An 18,288-nucleotide genomic window follows, 5' to 3' on the forward strand; every position below is an offset into this window, starting at 1 on the left:
TCTACCGGCAGAGACTAACTGGGATCTGCTAACCAGCTGAACCTTCAAACCCAAACCTATTGTACAAGTGGGACGAATATTGCCCATAGGTATAATATCTTATACAAGGTAATAATTTTTATGTGACAGTAAAACATTGACACTTTCTCTAAAAATCCATGATAATATGCACCTGGAAGCCTCAGTGTAGTTATCATTGTCTAGAGAATGTAAATGTTTGTACTCAGTAGATGAAGTCAAGGTTTCTCAGCGGTCTTTGACCAAGATGTTTGCGACTCCATGCACCTGAGTGAGCTGAGGACAGTCAAGTGTTGCTAGAAGCTTCTGTGAGCCGGAGCGTTTGGGAACTAATGTCTCTGTCAGACTCATTGTGGCTTGGCCTGCGATATCACTGAGAGAAAGGATGAAAGATAGTTATTTGATATACTGTGTGTGTGGGTGTGTGTGTGTGTGTGTGTGTATATATATATATATATATATATATATATATATATATATATATATATATATATATACACATATAGATATAGTAGTGGCCAAGTGATGTCATCCTCACTTTTTATAAAATAGTATGAAACATGTGTTACATAATTTATCAGCATATTACATAGTTGTTGGATAAATACCTTAACCAACTTAAGTGTTCTGTTCTTCCCTCATATTTAAAAAATATAAATAATTGTCCTCATATTTTGAGGGTTTAATTGAAGTTGTACAGTCAAATAAAATCAAGTATGTTCTACTGACTTTACTTTTGGCCACTAATGTATATTGGTATTTAGTATTGATGTATATTGGTATTTTGGTAGTATTGATGTATATTGATGTATATTGGTATTTAGTATGATCCAGAGTTCTTAATTAATCAGCTGAAACAGACTTTGGTTAACTAATTCACAAAAATGAATAATACTTCGGAAATCATTTTTTGCTATTGAAGTTTAAATCAGAGAAACCAGTAAAACATGATGTCTTAATACTGATATACTCACAAGCCGCAAGACAATGAAGGATTGTAAAACTAATCTAAATTTAAATGTGTGCTTTCTATTGTAATAAACAGTAAATTAATAAAAATATTAATATTCATTAATATTACTCAGTACTTATTTGAGTAAGTACAATGTGTATCCTAACCTTTATTTTTTGAACCAGCAAAATCATTGTGAACATTGATTGTTAAAAACCACTTCATCAGAAAACAATTTGATTCAGTCATTGCAACTGAACGTCTTACCCGTAGTGAACGGTTTTGACGTGCTGCATTCCCAGTCCCTCGATCCGGAATATGACGCTCTTCAGCACACAGGGCAGCGGGTTCTGGAATTTGATCTTGACTTTCAGCTCTCTGCCCACTACAGCGTCAGATACAGGCTGAGAGAGAAAATAAAACACACACACCGCATTAATGCAACATCGCCAGCTGGGTAATATCATCAGTCATTGAAACTCACAGCGATGATGAGGTCTGGTGTGCGCAGTCTGAAGCTGAACTGTTTGGCCAGAGTTTGTTTGGTCTCAGTGACCCGTCCCGAGAGAGTGAGCACCAGAGCCGACTGACCCAGCAGCTTCTCCTTATAGACGTCATAGTGCAGGATCCACTCCAGAGACCGCACTACACAGCCAAAACATTCATGACACTCCAAATACACATCACCATTTAAAATGGACTATATTAATAAGAACAATTGGTTACAACTACCATAGTAAGACCGTTTTGTCTTATTTACAAGTTCTATACCAGTGCTAATTTATTTTAGTATTATTTATAGGAATTTTTTATTTATATTCTATACTATTATTGAATTTATTACTTTCATTTTTATATTTTGCATTTTTATGTAACTTTTTGTTTTAGTAATTTGTGTTTTAAAATATTTTAATATAGGTTTAATTACCTGTTATTGCAGTTGTAATTTTAGTACTTCAGTTTAAAATTATTTCAGTTAATTTTCATTTAAGCTTATCTAAAATGTATATTGTATGAACACAATGGTCACATTAATGGTAATTGTATTGTATTAATATATTAAAGTGTTACCATATTAATAATCATAATAACAATATTTGGTTACAAGTACCATATGAATTATTGAATTAAATTGAATTAAAATATAATTAATTTGGTTTCATCTTATTTACAAGTAGACAACAATACCAGTGTTATTTTAATATTATTAAACTTCTATAGTATTTACTGTGTTTAATTAGCTTGTATTTTTATATTTTCTGTTTTTATATAACATGTATATAACAACATGTATATAACAACGTATATATATATACATATTTAATTCAGTGTTATTGCAGTTGTAATTTTCATTTAAGTTGAAGTGTTTCATCTAATATTTGTGTTTCAGCTTTATTTCAATTACCAAAAAATGACTAACAATTGTTAAAGGGGTCATCGGATGCAAAATTTACTTTGATATGATGTTTGCTTATAAATATGTCTTTGCAGTGTGTGGACACAACCACCATACAATGAAAAAAATCCATTCACTCCTTTTTTAACTAAACAGTCAATAATCAGGCTTTTGGATTTTCTGAGCTCTATGATGTCTGAAGCTCATGCTCCACCCACGACCATTGACGGACTGTCCCGTATTAGCATAATTCTGCCCTCAGCCATTCGACACCCCCCATGGAAGAAAGGGGTGTGGTGAGCAGTTGCTCATTATCATTTTAAAGAGACATGCACCAAAACGGGTCACAGTGAACAGAGCTGTTTTTGAGGAGGTAAAAAGGGTTTTATACAACCACTGAGGAATTTTAACCAAAGTATATTACAAACTTTACATGAACACCCTAAAGAACCATACTAACTTGTGGAAAATAGGCATCCGTGAGCACTGTAAGTATCACAAATGCTCATGTGTTGTTCTGCTGATGAGATCATCATCTCTTACCCTCATGGGGCTTGAGCTCAACACTGGTCTGGTCCTTCTTCAGGACCATCTTGTTGGCTGTCACCTGGCTGTAGAGATCAACACTGCGAGGAGCGCTGCTGGTGTTCTTCAGAAGGATGGACATCTCAGCATCCTGACCAACACATGGTCCATCCCCCTTCATGGACACGTCAACAGTCACATCACTGGCACTGGTGGGAGAGTAGACGGATCGCTTGGAGCCGAAGCTACAGGCCGTTTCCACAGCGGTGCGCTCCTCCGAAGAACCTGATCAATGACGTGGAAACGAGAGGGCAGGGATAATTACAAGCACATTTAAAGTCCCCCTGTTGTTTTTATGTTGTTTATATGTCCATGTTGTGTTTTTAATATGCTAAAAGACAAACCATGTGCAAATTCATCAGTCATGTTACTAAATGTTACTAATGTTTTTTGAATTTTTACAATGCTTTATTTTAGTGCTGTCAAATCAAATAATCATGATTAATCACATCTAACATAAAAGTTTTTCAATACATATACATATATACGTATATATATAAATATATATAAAGAGAGAGAGAGAGAGAGAGAGAGAGAGAGAGACAGAGACCAAATTGGAATTTTCAATTTTCATCCATTCATGCGCGTCACTAATTAGATGACGAGGCATTTGGCTAGCGACACGCCACGCCACCAATTTAATTTATATATATATACACACACAGTATATATATATTTTAGAGGTGAAAATGTCAATTTTTTTGTACAATAAAAAAATATTTTGATTATAAAATAATTATGTATTTTTAAAATTAAGCATTTCAAAAGCATCTAAAAGTTTTTGTCGTGTAAGTGCAAACCTTATCACAACTGTCACGTCATTATTTAAAGTGGATTTTCACCTTCTGGATGTTTGTAGAGGTGTGTGATATCCACACGTTTGTCTGAGCCAACATCTTTGGTGCTGATGCAGTGACCCACTGCGCTCTTGTCAACCCGAATCACATCGAAGGTCCCGTTAGTTTTGCGCTGCCAGTAGACTTTATCGCTGTTCACCTACAACACAGAGCCAAATATTTAGTACTAGCACACCATATTATAAATCTTTGTGGTGAGCTTATGTGCGACAGATAGAAATATGAGGCGGATATGCTCATAAAACATTAGATATCATTAAATATGAAACTCTTTATAATGGAATCTGAAATTACAGGAAAGTAATTAGCATACTTCAGCGAAAACGAAGCCCGTGTCATATTTTAGGAAGGTCTGTCCACTGCGAATCGCAGCAACAGATGTTGGGCCGCAGCGGAAGACGCCCTGGCTGGTCTCCTGTGGAGTGGAATCAACCACCTGCCAACCTCCAAAACCAGATGGCAGGTCGGGACGAGCCATCCAGGCCTCATTCCACACATGGAAGTTCCTACATAGAGAGAAAAGCAGCAACTTTAAAGGAATAGCTCACCGAAAAGAAAACTATCCCATAATATACTCACCCTCAAGCTATCCCAGGTGTATATGACTTTCTTTTTTCAGCCGACCATTATCTGAGTTATATCAAATTATATTTCGTGGCTTTTCCCAGCTTTGTAATGGCATTGAATAGTGAAGGGGGTGGATTGGAATCCACTGCTGCTTCAATGTATATGTAATGATTGAATATAATTAAGGTATTAATCAATATTTTTCCTTCTAAATATCAAATGAATTGAATGACTTCTCTGGAGATTTTACTTTATTTATATAAGTTACCAGTGTGATTACTGAAATGTTCTTTTCTTGTATTCTTTAATGTCTGTATTTCATATCTGAATGCAGTGCTTGCTTATTTAACACAGCTTCCAGAAATGAAATAGGGACTTGTTTTGTGTTTGAGAAAGGTCTTCAATGTGTTTAAACATATAGGGGTCATTGAAGCCAATCGTTTAAGGGGCCATTTCTTTGTTAAAGCCTTTCTTTCCAGTTAGACTAAAGTTTAGCTATCCTTGAGAGAAAGAACGCATTATCTTGATGTTTTGAGAGGACTCTCCTGTTTATAGTGAGAGCCTGGCCAAATCCAACCTTGTAAAAGCTGTGTGTCGGTGTGTGTGTTAGTCTTCTTGGTTACAGGTTAAGGAACCACTGGCATTATTGGAGATTGACAGAGTTGTTGTTCTGGACATGCTGGCGCCCAGCAACACAAATCTGCGACCTGGAAGGTCATGACGTGCCTAACTTCAGCTGCATAATCGATGGAGATATGCTTCAGTCTATCTGTATATGTGTGGAAAATTACTGTGTTTATCTATTTCATAGCCAATGAGAATCATTCATCCTGTAAGCAATGACGTAGCTTAGACCTTGGAAATCGTATAACTGCTGTGATCTTTGTAACTGTAAGCGGGGCGGCCTACGAACTCCTGTGCGAGTATTGAAGCTGACTTCTGCTGATGAAACTGCAAACTATCTTCAGTAAATATTTTCTTTAATTTTTTATAATTCTGACTCTGGGTCTTCATTCTTCATATCTGGTTCTGGGTCTTTAACTGTACACCCCTTACAATAGTGACCTAGTTTCGATTCTCTCGTGAATGTGCGTAGGGCTCTTGCTGGAAGCCAGAGAGATTTTAGTTTATAAAGCAATATGGATATTTTTCTAACAAAAACCCATCGCTTTGCTTCAGAAGGCATTTATTAAGCCACTGGAGTCATATGGATTACTTTTATGATAGATGGATGAGCTTTTTGGAGCTTCAAAAACTTGGGTCCTATTCAATGTCATTACAAAGCATAGATGTTGTTTAATATAACTCAGATTGTGTTTGACTGAAAGAAGAAACTCATAAAATAGGAAGGATTGAGGGCGAGTAAATTATGGGGAAATTTTCATTTTTGGGCGAACTATTCCTTTTTTGTCAAATTATTAAAACAATAATGAACCTACAACTACAATCACAAATAGCCTACTTCCTGGCGTCCTGCACTTGCATGACACACTGCAGTATCATGGAAAAAGGGAAATGGGTAGTAATGCAAGTACAAATACAAATAAAATATAAAAAACGTTAAACTTATTTTATTGCAGCTAGTTGCCACAATTTTCCCATTCTAATGTAGTTTAAATTGATGTAGGCCTACCAAAATAAACATTTAAAAATGTCGAAAATAATACAATTAGGCGATCTTAACAAAATCAAACTACTTCAATTTAACTATACTTAAAATGAAAAAATAGAAAATAAAACCGAATTCAATATATAAAATGCATCGCGACGATAGATAACACGTGAATACAAAGACCTTACCAGATTGAATCCCGGTTAAGGCATTTAATTTCTTCAAGATTCTCGTCTAAATAAACATCTGTTGTCAAGGAACTGTCAGTGTCATGAGCAGAACTGAAGTTTGAGACTGGACGTGTGGGAATGCCAAAACACCGAAACACTGAGAGAAAAAAAGAGAGAAACTTTAACAAAGTGCCCGAGATCTCATATTTCACAACCTCTCTGGTCCCGTTTCCATTTAGCGTAAAAGTGCGATTTGTATCTGGATGTTGATATGCGAAAAAGACAATGTAAACTCGTTAGTGAATGGAATTCGTTCTGATCTGCCTGTCCTGATCCTGATCCTGATCAGTCCCGCGCTTCCGTCAGGTTTTTAAAACCAACCCACGTAGGCCTATTATCCTTCAGTTCAGCGGGAGTCCTGACTATAATAGAACATATTTTTGTTAGCTGGAGGTGTGTAGGCCTGATTGCACTTTTTTTCATTAATTGTAGGCCTTGTACATCGCTAATGGGGAAAATATATCCAATGATCTGTTTTCTAGATACAGAAGCAACTTTAAATGGATAAACATTGTGTCATGATCACATGTTAATGCTAAGTGTAAACAGGGCCTCTTTTAAAGGTGTAGGCTACAACACTTTGATTATATTTCTTTACTAAACGATGTTCATTCAATTCAATTAACCTTTTGGTACTATGCAGAATTGCTAGATATGATTTTATTAAAGAATCTTCTTTTTATTTAGCTCAATTGCAATGCTTCACATTCTATGTTAGACAACAGTATAAGCACTTGTAGGAAAGCTGGTTCTATCCTCATGTTAAGTTTTAGGCCCCTATTATAGGCCTACTGTATCATTGTCAATAATGCTCAATAAAATATTACGTGTGTTGGTGACTCCAGCAAAGACCCAGCACTGTCCATATTTGACAGGTATTCCTTTACTGTTGTGGTATTGTTTCAGTATGGCACTGCTTCCACTCCAGGCTGTTGGAGAAAGTCCTCCCTCATAGGTATTTTGCCAGTTACCCATCAGCACACCTTGATCGTCGTTGGAATTAACCTGACACATTGACAAAATGATGTTATCTGCTTCACGTCATCACGATTCATTGATCATCCCAGAACTGAAGACCTTATCAGTCGTCCTTACACAACAACAGAGCAATGTTGGTAAAAAGAGAGTCAAGAGTCAAGACCTACCATGGCAGACACCACTCTGACTATGTTAACAGGGTCTCCCCATCCTGAGCAAGGACTGCCACTCTTCTCCAACACAAAGAAACACGCCGCCAAGACTCCTTCATCAAACTAAGAATCACAGATCAAAGGTTGGAGATTAAAACAAGCACATTGCAGAAAATAAAAGTTAGAAATGTTGTCTTGAAAATAATGCAAAATAGGTTTTCTACTTCATGCATGGCTCAGATGTCTAAAGTGAAATATCTATAAAATGCATCTCAACAGGATGTTCTACATTTTTGGGTCTCAGAACGTTTTTCCATTTTTACCTCTAAAGTCGGAGAACTATTCTACAACCATGATTCAATGTTTCAAATAATCAGCTTGTATTGATCCACTGTTAAATTCATCTTTTACGCATTTGGCAGCCACTTTTATTCAGATTACGAGCTACACTGTAAAGAAAAGTTGCTACCTTAAATTTGTAAGTAAAATCAACTTGGATGTTTAAGTAATTTCAACTTCAATTACATTAAGCTGACTTTAAAAAAATAGTTGAATCTTGTATAACTTATATGCATTCAAAAAAAGTTGGAAACTGCTTAACTTATTTTGATGAGTAAAAGCAATGTAAAAACATATGTTTTCATAACATATTGATCATATAATTGTTTACAGTGTTTTTTGCAAATAATTCATTCTCTGGGTACCAAACCCTTGCCATTGTTAATGCAATGCTCTACTTTCTGAGCTCCAGGAAGGATAAAACAAACATTCTTACAACAAGTCAAATACATTTTCATTTGAAATATTAAAAAAAACTGATTAGCTGAACAGTATTAAGAATAATTAAGAATAGTTCCTAAAATCAGCCATTTGAAAACATTCTTAAGTTTTCACACACAAAACTGCAAGTAATGTTAGTTTACGATTGTAAAAATTAATTGAACATGAAAATTCCTAGAATGATGATGAGAATTCTTGAAAAATAACCAGATAATTACAGGAAACCTACATTTTACTGATACATTTAAACAACTGATGAAAAGATTCCATTTTTAAAATATGAAATTTTACCTGACCAAAATTCCAGGTTCTGGTTCCAATCTGTTGTTCCGTTCCATAGTACAGTTTGCCCATATTATTCAGTACATATTCAGTCCTCTCAGCTTCATCATTCATGTACACAGAGTCGTCTGTTAAGAACAGAAAGAGAGAGAAAGTTGACATTTCAAAGGATTAGCTTCATCAACATGTTACTGTAAGTTCCACGTGTTTGTTTATTTTTCTCTTTGTCTTTTGTGCTTTTGTTTCTAATTGTTTCTATTCGTTATTCTTAGGTTGTGATCATTGGCAGTCCATCAGATACGTGACCTCACGACCTCACACATCAGACCTGACGTTCCACTGGTTTAAAAGGCCCATTGACAAGGAGTGAGGAGATCAGCGCCAGATCTCAGTCAACACCTATAACTTGAGCTGAACCATGATCACGTTTATGTTTATGTTTATGTTTAAGCAGTGGTTTTGCGATTAACACTCTTTCGGGATTTGTTATTGCTGACGTATTATCTCATTGTTCTGAGAGAATGCAGTGTTTCAGTGCTAGTCTAGATCACTTAAAAAATCGTATTAAGTGCATTGTGTGCGTGTGACCGATCACTGGGTTAAACACAGTTAATCTAATTCGAACGCGGTGAGTTGTCTGCAGTAGCATAACCATGGAGCATTTAGATTTAATTTTCGTTTGTGTTTCCTGATTTCGTGTTCTAATGATCGTTGGCCTCTATAATCTTCAAAGACAACGGTAGATAGCATTGTTTTTTTGTTAGTTAGTTGGAGAGTGATCGCCATCCACTGTATTTCTTTTTTTTTAGTCAGCGTAGTTTAAGGCGGCTTATAGTCTAGGCCAGGGATGGGCAACTCCGGTCCTGGAGTGCCACTGTCCTGCAGAGTTTAGCTCCAACCCTTAAACACACCTGAACAAGCTAATCAATGTTTTCAGGATTGCTAAAAAAGAGTTTTTGTCAGGTTTGGAGCTAAACTCTGCAGGACAGTGGCCCTCCAGAACCGGAGTTGTCCATCCCTGGGCTAGCTAGGCTACGTTGAAAATTTGGGGTTTGTTTCTGCACTTTTCTTTTGGTAGGCTAATTTTAGAGGTTTGGGTTAAATATGGAATTATGTTTTGATTATTTCATCGATTTGGCGACACTCTTGTTTTCTTGGTTCTCTGATTATTCGTTTTTCTTTTACATTTTTAATGTGTTTTGTAAGGTAATTTACACCTTTTCAATTAAAACGTTTTCAGCGTTAATTCTGGTCTTCCTCTTCCTGGTTGTTCCCTTTCAGTCGATAACGTCGGACGTAGTCGACGCGACTGAAATGGGATCACGCTAGGGAGCCTATCATCTTCGAGTACTATTGAACGAGCCAATGTAATTGGCGTGCGTGATTCGCATCACACACTCCGCCCCCGCGGCGCGGGTATAAATACGGAAGTGGATGCACGCACTAGTTGCCTTTCGCTTCGGAGCCGATCGTTTGATGTCTCTGAGAGTGCTGTTGTCTACAACGAGCGAGTGTGTCGGTGTTCTTCAGGAAGACTCTCCCAGTGCTGGTGTTCTACAGCGCGAGTGCAGCGGTGATCGCGAGCTTTGAGCTCTCAACTGCTGTTTTAACAGCAACAAATTTCTAAATGTTTGTGTGTGTTGATGGCTGGTTAGAGGGCGGAAAAGTGAGTGCTTCACTGTTTCAGTTCTCTGTTCAGTGTTGCCGCGGTCATTTCCCTGTGTGCTCCGGCACTGGTGACGGTCCTATTTTCTGAAAGAGCAACACGGGTGCGTTTGCGTCTTTTTCAAGATGTCATTCCGCCCGTGCGTTTCTGGGTGCGGTCGTTCCCTGTCTCTCTCTGATGGTCACAACTGTTGTGTCACGTGTTTGGCTTACAGCACGCTGAGACAGCTTTTGTGGACAGCTCATGTTTTCACTGTGGGAACATGACTGTCGCAGTGTGGAGGGCGAGACTCGCCTTCGTTCGCGGAGAGCGAGTCCCCATTACCATGCCCCACCCTCGGGTGCTGTGTGGGATGGGTGACCGGAGGATAGTGTTGGATGTCCCGCCCGGTAACCATTCCCTGTGGGCTCCTCACTCCTCCCTTCCACTGCAACCACTGGAGCCTCCTGTGTTGTCTGCTGGTCCATCTGTAATGGGTGGGCCAGCGGTTTCACTCGGGGCTCCCCTGGAGGACAGGACGCCGATTGCAGCATCAGAGGGTGAGCTGACTTCTGGAGATGATGACTCGGCTGCATTGTCTCCCTCCGGGAGTTCAATGTTGCCCGAGCCGGATCCAGAATTATCAGCTATGCTGAAACGGGCCGCCGAGGCTGCCGGGCTCGAGTGGAACCTCCACCGTGTCCCGTTCAGTCTCGGTTGGAATCTGGAGTTTGGTATCTTGGGGCGGGCCGCGCTGGTTCTCAGCTCGCCGCCCCAGTGCCTTTCTTTCCCGAAATGCATGGAGAGCTTATCAGGTGGTGAACAGCATCTTTCTCTGCCAGAAACTGCCTGAATAGCTTTTCCCCCTCATTACCCTTGATGGAGGAACGGTGAAGGGTTGCGAGGTGTCCCTCCATTGGAGCGGTCTGTCGACACAGGTGCACCTGTGTCCGGCGGCCGCTGCCTTTTGGGGGGATCCTCGTCTCCCCCCTAAGGCCTGTGAGTTTCGTCCGTTCCGACGGGCAGAGCTTACAAAGCCTGTGGGCAAGCCCCTTCCTCTTGCGTGCCATGGCGTTGCTGCAGGCTAGGGCACCCATGGCATGCACGAGGGTAATCCAGACCGTGCGCTCATAGGTGAGCACCGCACTGCATCCGACCTCACCCTCCGGGGTACGGGTGTCGTAGCGTGCGTGATCGGTCTGGCGATGTCCACCTTGGTGGTCCAGTAGCGCCTTCGTTGGCTCAGCCTGGTTGGTATGGCGGATGCGGACAAGGTTCGGTTCCTGGTCTCCCCAATTTCCCAGGTTGGGCTGGTCGGCGACGCGGTGGAGAACTGCATCAAACAGTTCTCTGCCGCTCAAGCGCAGACGGAGGTCATCCGGCACATCCTGCCCCGGTGGCCAGCTGCTGCCTCCACCCGCCGCCGGTGGCAGCTCCTCCGCCTGCTCGTCGCCGTGGGCGTTCTCCGGCCGCCGCTCCTGCTGGCCCTCCGCAGCAGCCTCCACCCAGGCCTCAGCAGGGAGCCGGCCGCAGTAGAGACGCCCAGCCCGCTCCAGGCGCTGCCAAGCCAGGTGGCAAGCGACAGCGAAAGCATTCCGGAGCGGGCCGCCCAGGAATGGATGAGATGCTCTTGGAGTGGCACGATCACTCCCTCCCCCCGGGTGAGGGCCGGGTGGAGCCTTTGTTTGTGTGTGTGTCTGTTCCGCCGCTGGCTCCCTAAAAAAAAAAAAAAAAAAAAAGCGGAGCAAGCGGTACCCACACTTCAAAGAGAGAGCAATTTCATCTGTTCCTGGGTCCCAAGAGGGCCAGTCTGGCGGGTGTGACCCTGTATAGCCTTACACCCCTCAGCTCCCCCTTGGTCGCCAGCAGGCAGCTTGGTGCGTTCGAGGACCCGGTCATCCGCCTTCTCACGCGCCCCCTGCCGCTTGTGGAGACAGGTAAGTGTTGCACAGCACACTAACACCACTCTCTCTACTTTGCTGCCCCACCTCAGGCTCGGCTACCCCGCTCAAGTCAGTGATAGTCATCACATTAGGTGTTGAGCAGACGTGCTCCTGAAAATTCAGTGATATTCATCACACCGAGTGTTGAGCAGTGCTCCTGACTTGTGCGTGCTTATCTTATCCTGCTGGCGAAGGATTTGATATAGCCGCTCCTCCAGCCGGTACGAAGGCCAGTTGTAAACTCGTTCTTCGTGCTACTAGGTGGTGGGTCGTGACCATCTTGGCCCAAGATTGGTCTGCAGCTTTGACCTGAAAGACATGTGCTTCAGATCTCTACCTCCCGCACCGCAGGCCATCCTGTGTGTTGCGTCTAAGGGTGGAGTATCAGTACAGTGTCCTTCCCCTCGAGTGCTCCAGAGCCCGTTGGGTCTTCAGGTCAACTGGAAGAGAGTAATCTCGCCCACGGGCTGAGTATCTCTTTTCTAGTTTTGGAGAGGTACTCGGTCCAACATGTCTCTCCAATGAGAATGTGTTCAGCTGGTGTTGAAGTGAGAAAGGGTCCCACTGAAAGAACTTTCAGAGGCTCCTGGGGTATATGGTAGTCGCAGCCTTTGGCTCCCTCCATATGTGACCGCTTCAGCGCTAGCTTCACGATCGAGTCCCGAGGTGACCGTGGCAGAGCAGCTCACCCTGTGTGACTATAGTTCATCCCGGTCTGCTGCCAAACCCTCTTCAACAGAGGGGCCATGTACAAAGGGCGTGTTTTAACGGGGGCCTGGGCGACCCCCGACTACACGGGCATTCGTGCCTCGAGTTGTTAGACATTGCGACCGTTGCGCAAGCTTCCCCTGCATGTCACAAACTCACCCGTCACCTCCTCCTTGGAGTCAGACGCTTCTGAGGGCGCCTTATTCCACTCCTCCCGCTTACTCAATCGTGCCGCCATCGAGCCTCACGACAGTTATAGCCAGGGCAAGTGGAGACTCCATCCCCTGGGTCCGGCTGGGTCATGACCATTCCGGGGCCGCTCAATTGCCCCCCCGGTTTTATTTTTCCGCCAGTGTTTGGGTAAACCGAGCGGACTACCCTTGGACAAACACTGGGACTCAGCGGCCCCAGGGGCCCGCAGAAATGCGTTTAACCCCAGTGAGCCTTCTAAAAGTGACTGCGACTCATGGTCGCCTTGCGCCTGCAAGTCAGTGAAATCATCACTCTTCATGTTGAGCAGATTTGCTCCTGAAACTCAGTGAAGTTCATCGCACTCTGGTGTTGAGCAGCAATGCTCCTGTAGCTCAGTGAGTCCATCACAGGTAGCTCAGTGAATTCATCACACGCAGTGCTGAGCAGAAATGCTCCTGGTGCTCAGTGAAGTTCCTCGCACTCAAGTGTTGAGCAGAAATGCTCCTGAAGCTCAGTGAGTTTATCACACTCAGGTGTTGAGCAGTAATGCTCCTGAAGCTCAGTGAACTTGTCACACTCAAGTGCTGAAATGCTCCTGTCGCTCAGTGAGGTTCTTCGTACTCAAGTGTTGAGCAGAAATGCTCCTGAAGCTCGGTGAGTTTATCACACTCAGGTGTTGAGTAGGAATGCTCCTGAAGCTCAGTGAACTTGTCACACCCAAGTGCTGAGCAGAAAATGCTCCTGAAGCCCAGGGATCTTCACATGTTGTGTTGAGCAATGCTCCTGTCTTTTGCGCCCGTCACTTGCACCTACGTGCCATGTCAGGAGAGGAACAGGTCTTCATAGTTGCCCCTCATTGGCCCAACTAGACCTGGTTCCCTTCAACAGCCTTCCTGACTTCCCCTGGATTCGGGGACGGGGCACGATGGCACACGCGTTCTTCCCCCGGAGATTCCGGGCGGTCTTACATCCGAACGCGGAGGTTCAGGTGGCTATCACAAGAACATGTGTTAGTTACCATCACTTCTGCGAGCACCCCCTAGAATTGGGTAGTGTGCTTACGCCTTTAGAAGTGGAACCTAGTCGTTGAGTGCGTCTTCTCCCCTGAGGAGATCCTGAAAGCTTTCGATCACTTCAGTGCTCTCTTTCCTGCAAAATGGGTTGCAGTAGGCTGTTTTCCTAAATCACCCTCAAAATGATGTTGCCTCGGTGTTTAAACGACGCTCATCGTGTTGCAGAAGTATGCAGAAGCACGTTCTGATCGTCAGGTTCCTGAGGAGCAAGGTCTTGTAAATCCTTGTGTCCCTCTTTATCCTCTTGGGCCTTGTCCCTGGTGCGACTGCACTGCAGAGACCGCCCCTGAGCCACTGCGGGTAGTGAGTTAAAAATTCTGTTATATCAGTTCTCCTGCTCGCGTGGTCTCTACTAGAGGGTAGGGACTTGCTCGCTTTCGGTCAACGTATTGTGCCTGGAGTCTGGGCCGGCTAACTCTCACAAGCTGAGACCCCGGCTCGGATTGTGCCCAAGGTTCCTACCTCTCCCGTAATAGGAGCAGGTGGTGAGCCTGCAAGCGCTGCCCTGGAGGAGGCAGATCCAGCCCTGGCTTCTCTGTCCGATTCGCTTGGACGTGTACAGAATGCAAGTCATAGACCTCAGACCAGCTCTTCAAATATCTGTTGGAATTCAGCAGAGAGGGAAGGCTGTTTCCATGCAAAGTTGCACTTAGTGCTTGCCTTCATTTCGGCAAAGATCCGAGATGCAACATGTCCACTTAGGTGTTGAGCTCCTCTATGATGAGTGTAAAGTGCTCCGCCTGGGCGTTGACGATATACTTTGCTAAACAGATTCTAGGGTTGGGGGCTGGACGACACCTAGTTGAACCGCTGCTTCCCGTGGGCTCCCTTCTCATGAAGCCAGTTTCACCGTGAGCCCGGTTCAAGTGTCGGCTTGCTGCGCCATTCCCCTCCTATGGACTGGATACGTGCGCCTTTCTACTCCAGTTGAGTTCCCTTAAAATTGAACCCTGTTGAGTTCCTCCACACCCCTCCGACGTCGGACGTGCGGAACGTCTGGTGTTAGGCCTACCACTCGTAAGCAGTGTGGAACCTGTGTTAGGCTGGGTCCATATGTTGCGGTCCCTTCGGTGACCCCATATGTGTATTCTTCCACGATACGGCTCCCTGCGGTGAGCCCGTGTCTTCCCTCGGCAGAGTCTCTCTGCCGTCACTGTCCGGTGTCTCTCCCCCCGTCTTAGGCTGGAGCCACCCCAGTGACATTCCATATGTTAGACTGCCCGGTTTCCGCCCAGTTCATATGTGTATTCTCCACATTTCCTCCCTCGGGTTGGATGTGGCTTCCGCAGCGTCCCTTCCTTCCAACGTACGGGGAACGCTTTCCCAGTGGTCCTGTAGGAACAGCAGTGACTTCCCTGGCCTAAGCCCTGTCCTTCCCCGCCTTAAGTTTGCGGGGGCATCAGGAGGCTTTGGTTTAGGCACTGGAAGGTGGCAGCGTTAGTGGCGTGTTCAATGGTTGATCCCATTTCAGTCGCGTCGACTACGTCCGACGTTATCGACTGAAAGGGAACGTCCTGGTTGCGTATGCAACCCACCGTTCCCTGAAGGAGGGAACGGAGGACGTAGTCCCCTTGCCACTACCGCTGGACCACCGCTGACCCCGGGTTACTCTCGGCTCCTCAGCGAAAAGCAACTAGTGCGTGCATCCACTTCCGTATTTATACCCGCGCCGCGGGGGCGGAGTGTGTGATGCGAATCACGCACGCCAATTACATTGGCTCGTTCAATAGTACTCGAAGATGATAGGCTCCCTAGCGTGATCCCATTTCAGTCGCGTCGACTACGTCCTCCGTTCCCTCCTTCAGGGAACGGTGGGTTGCATACGCAACCAGGACGTTTCTGCTCCTCGCACACATGGCAACAGTATCTCACGTAAATGTTGCGCAATCATCATCTTTAAGCACGTAACAAACAAGTTAATTCTGTTATTTCATGATTCAGTCAAATTGTCTTATGCCTGCTACAGACTCTGCGATTTCGGCAATAAGATTGCAAATCAAACCGTACGACATGGATCTAATAAACTTGGGTACGATGTAGAGACTACGATGATGATACCTATTGAATCGTAGGCTACGACGCAAGTAAGTTGTAAGAACTAGATGTCATCAGCATGTGCTAACGGTAAACAAATAGAGCAAAATCAATCACACTTTGGCAATTGTGATTTTTATGTGTGCTGAAAATACAGGAAGCAAAGAGGAGAATATGGCTAGGTAAAAGAGGCCAACATGGCATGCCAATTTTGCAAATGAAGCTTGAGGAAAGAAGTTTTTAAGTTATTGCACCATGACACGTTGATCAATATGGCATTTCATGTTGCATTTTTATTGGCTAGCAAACACTGTGAGATGATCATGCTAAATGTCTGACACTGACAGAAAATGATCACAGGCTATCTTTGGGCGCAAGGCCATGACAACGGGCGTCTGAATCTCTCTCACTGCAGGCTATGATACGACCACCGTTTAGGCAACACAATCTCATGAAAGTGCGTGTCTATGCCACGAATGTTATTTCTCGTGCCATTTTGGCCTTGGTTAGGATTAGGGGTGGGGAGTGTGTGCGCTTTACACGCCATAAAGTTCGTATCATATGTACGCGAAGACTGCGCAGGCCTATCATATGCACTCAAAAACTATTTTTTTGTTTGTAACGACCACAGAAATCGCCATGATTGGTCATCTTTTGTCTGGGACAGCCCAAAATCATAAAATGTGTGTGTGTTAGTTTTAGGTACTTATTTTCTCTCTCTTCAAATAATACCTTTGCACCAGGGGTTGAACAGCATGTAAATGTCCTTTTCAGGTGTGTCTGGTGAAGTGGCCTTTCCCGCCGGGCAGTTTGTAACCACAGTGAGTTTGTATCGTCCAATACAAGCGTTTGGAAGGGAGTAAACTGACAGTCTGATTGTGGTCTTCGCCTGTTCAACAATCTTTACCTCCCAGGCATCTTTCTTGAATTCCGACACTAATGGAACAATTACAAAACTGCCCCTGTGTACGGGTATGTCGTTACCTGCAAAACACACACATACAAGAATCATTTTTTATCAGGTGATACAAGACGGTTTGTATGGCAGGTGTAAACAGGATCATCGTTTGCAACAGTAAGTACAGTAAAGCCATGACTGACCAAGTCTCAGCTCCAGCTGAAGTTGGTCTCTGTTTGGAACAAAAGGTCTGGACAGTTCAATAGACATTTGGAAACACTGTCCTCTACGGACGATGAGATGACTGCTAAAGAAACCATCTGTGTGATGCTCCTGTCGATTCTGTCCTTTCCTGGTCCTGATGAGATCAATAGATCGTACCTGCAGTACTGCATCTAAACAATTAGACATAAGGAAAGCTTAGCATGACAAACTAAAACATTAGGATTCATATCTTTTTAAAATTTAATTTTGGTGATATCTTTCTTGAGAAAACCTGTATATGGTTTCAGGTTCATGTGAGCCTGAGGTGAACGTGCTTTCATCAAGTACAACATGATCCTGGATCAACATATTTGCTGATCCTGGAACAATATTTCAACCAACCAGGCAGATTTTAGGGACAAGTTTACAGTTCATATCAAGTTTAGGATTAAAACCAGTTAGGTGCATCTGCATCAGTGTTATTCACCTATCATTTCCCTGTGATTTTATGGATAAGTTATGGGTAGGGTTAGTTAGGAATACATTTTCAGATAGGAATGTTGTTCTAGGATCAATAAAATATGTCTTACTTAGTGAAATCATGGTGACCCGACCCTGATTAGACGTTTCTGAGCATGCATTTACAAAATTAATTTTGTATTCAAAAAACGGCATGATACAGATTTATACAGTGAAACCAAAACATCACACTATGCCAGAATAGGCTGAAGGACAATAGTAGTGCAAACATATTTTGGAAAACTTATACAATCCTTAGTGAAAAATAAATATGCTAAAATGTATTTGAAATACATTTATTTTATACCGAGTACACTACAAATACATTACCATATTTATGTGTTGTTTAATATAAATACCCAGCAATTGTACTTTCTGTATACTAAATTGCTATACTTAAAGTCAGCTAAACTGGAACAACTAATTTTATACTTAGTTAGAAATAGTCCTGGAATTCAACTAGATATCCTTAAGTATATTTGATTATGCTAAAGTGGAACTATTCCAAGTACATTTTAGGTACAGTTTAAATATCTAATATTTAAAGACTGATATTATTCAGAGATCATACTATCCACTAATAGGGATATTAAACACATTTTAAGGCTTAATATTAAGAAATGTGCATTGTGCAATAAAGAAGTACTCTAAATAAAGTTGATT

The 18,288-nt window shown here is 42.9% G+C and overlaps 1 protein-coding gene across 1 annotated transcript; it reads right to left on the minus strand.

The window, feature by feature from the left end:
• Positions 1-181: 181 nt before the first annotated feature.
• On the minus strand, positions 182-17,459 carry tgm1l5 (transglutaminase 1 like 5). The gene is made up of 13 exons (XM_077218312.1): positions 17,399-17,459; positions 17,106-17,297; positions 16,737-16,988; positions 8,419-8,537; positions 7,363-7,470; positions 7,045-7,222; positions 6,176-6,314; positions 4,122-4,314; positions 3,794-3,947; positions 2,910-3,176; positions 1,455-1,615; positions 1,238-1,374; positions 182-391 (listed from the first exon to the last, which is right to left on the minus strand). Exons 1-13 carry the CDS (start codon positions 17,457-17,459, stop codon positions 247-249), a joined length of 2,106 nt encoding a protein of 701 aa, XP_077074427.1. The 3' UTR covers positions 182-246.
• Between the last annotated feature and the right edge of the window lie 829 nt (positions 17,460-18,288).

Source organism: Siphateles boraxobius, unplaced genomic scaffold, assembly GCF_051911475.1.
Source record: "Siphateles boraxobius isolate OS27281-9 unplaced genomic scaffold, OSU_SipBor_1 77, whole genome shotgun sequence".
Taxonomy (NCBI): domain Eukaryota; kingdom Metazoa; phylum Chordata; class Actinopteri; order Cypriniformes; family Leuciscidae; genus Siphateles; species Siphateles boraxobius.